The 7,890-nt window shown below is 37.5% G+C and overlaps 1 protein-coding gene across 5 annotated transcripts in view; it reads left to right on the top strand.

Annotated features, from left to right (window-relative positions):
- Positions 1-7,890, top strand: part of LOC107693522 (cell adhesion molecule 1-like) — a 336,159-nt gene that overhangs the window by 250,936 nt on the left and 77,333 nt on the right. For 3 of the 5 annotated variants that reach the window (XM_016492934.1, XM_016492937.1, XM_016492936.1), the window contains one exon: positions 6,579-6,725. In XM_016492934.1, coding sequence (XP_016348420.1) covers positions 6,579-6,725 — 147 coding nt within the window. Of the gene's footprint in view, positions 1-5,304; positions 5,500-6,578; positions 6,726-7,445; positions 7,680-7,890 lie in introns of those variants that run through there. The other 2 variants (XM_016492935.1, XM_016492939.1) reach the window with 2 other exon arrangements.

A 7,890-nucleotide genomic window follows, 5' to 3' on the forward strand; every position in this document is an offset into this window, starting at 1 on the left:
TCCCTCGTTCCCTGATGGAGGGAACGGAGACGTTATGTCCCCATGCCACAACCTTGAACCATTCGCTGTTGCCGGGACACGTTCTTGGCTCCTCAGCGTAAAACCTGAAGAGTGGATGCACCTGTCGCCTATTTATACTCGTATGCATGGGGAGTGACTTAGGTATGCAAAATTCACTAGCCAAATTTCATTGGCGTTTTCTCTTAAACTCAGAGGTGATTGGCCTCCCAAGTGAGACCCCATATGTTGTTCGACATAACGTCTCCGTTCCCTCCATCAGGGAACGAGGGTTACGTACGTAACCGAGACGTTCTTTAACACACTACGTACTAAGCATGCATACTAAACTTGAAGTGCACACTACTGTTATGAAGTGAAATACTTTTATTGGTCACACTTTATTTTAAGGTCCAATTCTCGCTATTAACAAACCATTAACTATGACTTTTGCCTCAATGAGCTCCTAATTTGCTGCTTATTAATAGTTAGTATGGTAGTTGTTAAGTTTAGGTATTGGGTAGGATTAGGGATGTAGAATATGGTCATGCAGAATTTGTTCTTTATAAGTACTAATAAACAGCCAATATGTTAATAATAGGCATGCTAATAAGCAAGTAGTTATTAGTGAGAATTGTTCCCTTTACTAAAGTGTTACCAGCATATTAAAGGATCATGCGACAGTGAAGACTACAGTAATTTTTTGTTTCTTTTTTTATACTTGGTCATACTTTTTTTTTATTAACCCCCGAAGCCGTGAGGAGTACTTTTTATGATTCAAAATCTCCATCGAGGGTAGTAGTAATATTACTGGTGTGAATCTCATTAAGCAAAAGTCTCCATTCGATCTCCATTCAATCTCAGCAGATATTACAGAGATCTCATTTGTGATTTTTCTTTCCTATGTGCAATCATTCAAAAGGAAGTTCACATAAATGAAAATCCTGCTCTGAAAGATCAACACTCTCTGAACATATAGTACCATAACCATGGAGTTCTCCTCTATTAGGCAGACTGTAATATTCGAGCACGAACGCTGACCTTTGCGGCTCAGAATAGTGATGGGTATCACATATCCTCTCACTGAGTCTGGCTCACAGGTGTACGTGGATCTCACTCTTTTGCAATCATCGCCATTCAGATCTAATTCAAAGCCTTGGTTTTCCTCACTCACACATGCTGTTTAAACAGTGCAGCAGGCAGGATGAGCTATTGAGGCGGACAGTAGAGTGCTTTGACCTTTACAGCACGGCAGTGCACTCCTGCATTAGCCCGTTTTTCCGTGTCACACGCACACACACACACACACATGCACGCTCTGGGTGTTCCTCTGGGTTGATGTATGAGGGGCGCTGGGGTGGTGCTGGGCCTGTAGTGATATAAATGGCTTGTCTGCCTCACTGAGAGTGGAGTAGCCTCCTCTGACGGCTTTAATCTAGACCAAAATGATCAATGTTCTGTGCTACTTATTTTGAATGTCGGTAATTAAATACAGAGATAATGTCACAGATCTGTTTGAACAAGTTATGCAAATGCACAGCACACAAATTTCATTGCCATTTTTGCGATGCCTTGTTTGTTGTTGATGCATGCACGGAAAGCTAATTTTTTTCAGGGGCCCTTTTTTGATGGTCTTTGCTTGAGCATTAGGGCTAATGAAATCTTCATTTAAATAGGAATTCATCATTCGCTCACTTGTTCCAGATCCAGTGACACAAACAGTTATCTTAAACCAATCTGCACACCAATAATCAATAATAATTCTAAACAAGTTTAATCCCTTTATTAATACAGTATGATCCCTGCACAAGATTTACTTAATTGTTAATATAGCTGGGGCAGGATTCATAACAAGAGGTACCTAAGAACATGAATTTTAACATATGCTTTTGTCTTTGCAAAGACTATTCCAAATAGTTGTATATTGAGTGTGTGTGTGTGCGTGCGTGCGTGCGTGCGTGCGTGCGTGTGTGTGTGTGTGATTTCCCAAAAATGGTACAAATTTCTTTTCATTTTTCTACAATATTTGGGCATTTTTGTTTAATATTTAATCATTGTTTTTATATTATATTAGATGTTACGGTAATGTCTCATGATTAAGGTGCTTAATTTGTTTTTTGTTTGTTTTTTATTAATTGCTAGATTTTTTTTAATTGATTGATCTAGTGGAAATAGGAAAATCAATTTGCATTTTATCATGGCACATTTTTAATAATACAATTTGAAGTTTTAAATGTTTATAAACAGATTCATTTTTTTAAAAATCATCACATTAAAGAATATTTTCAGTAGAATGATTTAAACTCATTTTATTTAAAAACTTGAACTAGAAAAACAACAAATTTTAATTTTATCGTGACATATTTTCAATAGCATAAATGAAAGTTTTAAATATTTATAAAACGTAGTATTTTATATTTAAACTATTATTTTAAAATAAAATGGAAATGTGTTAAGTGTTTTGCAAGCCTACATTTTAATAATAATAATAATAACCAAGACTTGTAACTAGAGATGTACCGATCGATCATCCGATTTTCCTCATGATCGGCCCGGATCGGTGACCGGCCGATCAGTCTCACTTCTTTCCAATTCCGAGCCGATACGTTTTGTTACCAGCGGGCAGCGGCACAGGCAATAACATCAGCCGAATTCTCGCTCTCTTCTCTCGGACAACCCCTTCTCTCTCACACACACGTCTCATTCGCTCCGGTTAAATAGTGCTTGTATTGCGCATTATTTTAGTCATTCCCGCAGGTTTTGCGCTTACACCAAAAGCTTGCGCACCACCACTGATCTATATTAGTGGAGCGCACAAGCCGCGCTCAGTCTCAAACAGCTTGTGAGCCACAAATACCAAAATGAGTGGCTAACTGTGCTAAAACGGTAAAATACATACAAAATTATGTCAAAATGCCCGTCTTGGCGAGTATCCAGTTAAACACAGTCAGTTTTGGATAATTTTGGATAAATGTTTTGGATAAATACATTTTGGACACTAAATGTGTTATTTTACATTTGATTACTTTAATTATAAAAATCAAATGTAAAATAACACTGAATGTGTTATTTTACATTTGATTACTTTAATTTCTGTACCTGAATAAAAACTTACTTAACATGAAAAACTTAGTTTCATAGCTCTCTTTATTCTATTGCATTTATTTGTGCTGTTGTTTGCAATTTTTGTATTTGTTCTTATTTTATTAATGACTTTTTACTTTTATGAAAATAAAACTTTGCGTTAAAGAAAAGTAAGAAATTTTTGTTTGTATATGCTGTCAATTATAGTTCTTAGAAAGAAAATCGGAATCGACAAAAATCGTTATCGGCAGATCACACTAACAAAAAATCGGAAATCGGAATCGGCCAAGAAAATTGCAATCGGTGCATCTCTACTTGTAACAACACTTGCATATTATTGCTCTTTTGCTGGTTTTGATTGCTTCTATTGTCCTCATTTGGATAAAAGCGTCTGCTAAATGACTAAATGTAAATGTACTTAAAAATTTAATTTAATTAAGATATAATTCCACGTCATGATCAAAACATTATCATCACATGAAATATTTTCAGTAGAATGTTTAAAATTAATGTGTAATTAAAATTAAAGCTTGCAAAACTCTTAACAAATCTGCATTTTAGTGACACCTTTTAAATTAATACAATTTAAAGCTTCAAATGTTTATAAAAACATTATTAAATATTTTCATCACATGAAATGAAACTCATAAAACTATAAACTAAAAAAAAAAAGTTCTGTGCACACAAATGTTACTCTTATCATGGAATAACACTAACACATTTTGGAGATGTAAATTCAACAGAGAGCATGCCAGAATGCAATTAACATGTTTACCCTTTTTCCTCATTGAGTTTGACTCATTGGCATACCCTAGTGGTTCATGTCTGTTCCTGTAGCATTTTTTTTTTATAGGCCACATGTTTTTCTGCTGTAGGGTAAACATCTGCTTTCCAGCACATGAATAGTTAAAAGATATCTCACCAAGATTTGTTGCCAAAGTTTCCGCAAACATTTTTGGAAGTAAAGGAATCTCGGGAGGTCTAGCGATGATTAGAATCAGCCCTCACATCCCACACAACAAAATGGCATCCAGCTCATCACCCCAGAGTTGAACAAAGCAAACACCGAACTAGCTAATTACATGTAAGTTGAGTTATCACATACACTCTATATTTTAATGACTTTTCGAGCAATGTTTAAGTTCAAAATATTGTAGTGCTCAGCCAAGATTGGCGTTATGGGATTTTCAGTGGAGGGAGAGGTTTGGATATGAACTAAGGGGAAAAAACAAGAAATATAGTTGATAGAGTAGTATATAAAAGAGCACATTTTAAGGTTATCAAGTGAATGTTTTAATTTAGCATTCTGTTCCTCACTACTCGTGCTAGCGAGTAGTGAGGAACTACTCACTACTTCCCCACCTCAGCTAGCTTTAACACGCTAAAAGCTTGTTTTGTTTTTCCTATTGAGCTTGCCAAACATGGCTGCAGTGTTTGCTCATGTATGTGTTTACCCTTTCGATGCATCTTTTGTCACTTAGCATGATTACCACCCACCAGCTGAATGGCCACCGAATGGCCAGTATTTAGCGGTCTCCGTGACAACTGCTATAGCGCGCTTAACCTTCATCGCTAACCCCTCTCTGGGATAAACAGCCATTCTATTTGCATTTCCTATCCAGTCCTCTCAATCCACATCTCATCCCTTTTGACGAGTCTTAAGGAAATCTCTCCTGTGCAAGGTTCATTTGTTTTGGTCTGTTTTGACTTTGTGCTTCTTTTTGTTAAACTGTCTCCCCTTATATGTCGCCATCACATGATCTGATTGCTTTCTTCCCTTCTGCTTTAAGTGACAGGGCTGTTTAGAGGTGCCTGACAACTGAGGCATGCAAATTAGCACTTGACGGTGTCTTAACGTCATGTTACATTTCACATTAATATATGTATTTAGCTTCAGCTTTAGCCCATTCATGTTTTCCTCTTAGCTCTGCAGGGGTAGGCAGCTATGTGGTGTTATTTTATTTTATTTTATTTTTTCCCTCGGAGCAAAAATATAGTTCAGCTGTGAATTATCTGGCTCTTAAAGGGACAGTTCACCCCAAAAATTAATACAAAACTTTAAATCAAGTGTTCCATAGTAGAAAGAAAGTCATAGAAGTTTAGATAAGAGTGAATACTGTAAATGATGACAATTTTAATTTTTGGTTGAACTGTCCTATTTAATGGTATACATTTTTGCTTTGGGTCAAGTGGTCAAGGTCTGTAGCTTCCATTTCTATGGCAGTGGCAGCTCATATCACATGGTGATCTCATCCACAGAGGGGATTTGGACCAAGCATGTGTAACATGAAAACAGGCAATCTCGTGAAGCACACACTATGCGGGAAAGAGAGGGGGAAAAAAACACTTTCACACTCTGCTGGATATTCACACCCACTCTAGCTGTGTTTTGCCACCTGTTCTTCATTGTGCACTCATGTAAGTGTGAGATTGTGGGTTTAGATGATGCTGGGCTGCATCTCTGCTTCAAGGAAATGGACAGTGGTTCCATTTTTTTGTAATTTTGTCTATTAGCTCCACTAGTGCCCAGTGCCTTTATCTTATAGCATAACCGATGAGCAAAATGATGCAGATGCTTCATATTATTTAGATTTAGTGTACAAATATCTGAAACCACTAATGAAAATGCTTCTATTTACATATTTTTTTTCTAATTTCATAGTTGTTTTTCATTGTTAATTATATTATCACAATTACAATTTGAGTGAAATATTGATTTGAAAAATTTAGTTGATATAGAAGATGGATGGGTGGATGGATGGATGGATGGATGGATGGATGATCATACAATACATAGATAGCATACGTGAAAGGATGGATGGATGGATGGATGGATGATCATATGGACAATACATAGATAGCATACGTGAAAGGATGGATGGATGGATGGATGGATGATCATATGGACAATACATAGATAGCATACGTGAAAGGATGGATGGATGGATGGATGGATGGATGGGTGCTAGATGGTAGAAGTTATAAGATGGATGATAAATGGACAGATGAACGATATATAGAGAGTAGAAGTTATAAAATGGATGGATGGACAGGCAGATATTTTTAAAACAAAAGTTATATGAAGGATGGATGGACAGATAGTAGAAGTTATAAGATGGATATATGAATGGACAGATGAACAATATATAGAGAGTAGAAGTTATAAGATATTTAACAAACAAGATAGATGGATGGATGGATGGATGGATGAACATACGGACAATATATAGATAACAGATGTTATAGGATGGATGGATGCTAGATAGTAGAAGTTATATGATGGATGGATGGATGGCAGATATTAAGAAAACAGGAGATAGATAGATAGATAGATAGATAGATAGATAAGACAGACAGATAGGCAGAAAGAAAGTTATAAGATGGATGAACAGATGTACAGTATATAGATAGCAGAAGTTATCTGGATGGACGGATGAATAGACCTGCCTCTCTTTCATTCTCCAACTTGATCTCTCTTTCTCGCTGTCCCTCCACAGTCCAAAGCCAGAATCTCATAGCGGACAACGTCTCAGTAGTGGAGGGAGATACAGCCACCATAAGCTGTCGAGTCAAAAACAATGACGACTCTGTCATCCAGCTCCTCAACCCCAACAGACAGACCATCTACTTCAAAGACGTCAGACGTGAGTACACATATTCACACGGCACAAACAGACACAAACAGGCCGCTCGTCCCCAGTGGAGTGGAAGTGTTAATGCATTAGAGTAATCCACTGTGCTTTTGAGGGCAGCCGATAGAGAGATCCAGCTGGCTGGTGAGGGCATGTTTTTTTTCAGCGATTTGCCTTGCTCTCATGTGATCCGTCTTACCCAAGACCGCTCTGATATTTCCCTATCATATGGACAATACATAGATAGCATACGTGAAAGGATGGATGGATGGATGGATGGATGGATGGGTGCTAGATGGTAGAAGTTATAAGATGGATGATAAATGGACAGATGAACGATATATAGAGAGTAGAAGTTATAAAATGGATGGATGGACAGGCAGATATTTTTAAAACAAAAGTTATATGAAGGATGGATGGACAGATAGTAGAAGTTATAAGATGGATATATGAATGGACAGATGAACAATATATAGAGAGTAGAAGTTATAAGATATTTAACAAACAAGATAGATGGATGGATGGATGGATGGATGAACATACGGACAATATATAGATAACAGATGTTATAGGATGGATGGATGCTAGATAGTAGAAGTTATATGATGGATGGATGGATGGCAGATATTAAGAAAACAGGAGATAGATAGATAGATAGATAGATAGATAAGACAGACAGATAGGCAGAAAGAAAGTTATAAGATGGATGAACAGATGTACAGTATATAGATAGCAGAAGTTATCTGGATGGACGGATGAATAGACCTGCCTCTCTTTCATTCTCCAACTTGATCTCTCTTTCTCGCTGTCCCTCCACAGTCCAAAGCCAGAATCTCATAGCGGACAACGTCTCAGTAGTGGAGGGAGATACAGCCACCATAAGCTGTCGAGTCAAAAACAATGACGACTCTGTCATCCAGCTCCTCAACCCCAACAGACAGACCATCTACTTCAAAGACGTCAGACGTGAGTACACATATTCACACGGCACAAACAGACACAAACAGGCCGCTCGTCCCCAGTGGAGTGGAAGTGTTAATGCATTAGAGTAATCCACTGTGCTTTTGAGGGCAGCCGATAGAGAGATCCAGCTGGCTGGTGAGGGCATGTTTTTTTTCAGCGATTTGCCTTGCTCTCATGTGATCCGTCTTACCCAAGACCGCTCTGATATTTCCCT

Source organism: Sinocyclocheilus anshuiensis, unplaced genomic scaffold (assembly GCF_001515605.1).
Source record: "Sinocyclocheilus anshuiensis isolate Anshui unplaced genomic scaffold, SAMN03320099.WGS_v1.1 scaffold1208, whole genome shotgun sequence".
NCBI lineage: Eukaryota > Metazoa > Chordata > Actinopteri > Cypriniformes > Cyprinidae > Sinocyclocheilus > Sinocyclocheilus anshuiensis.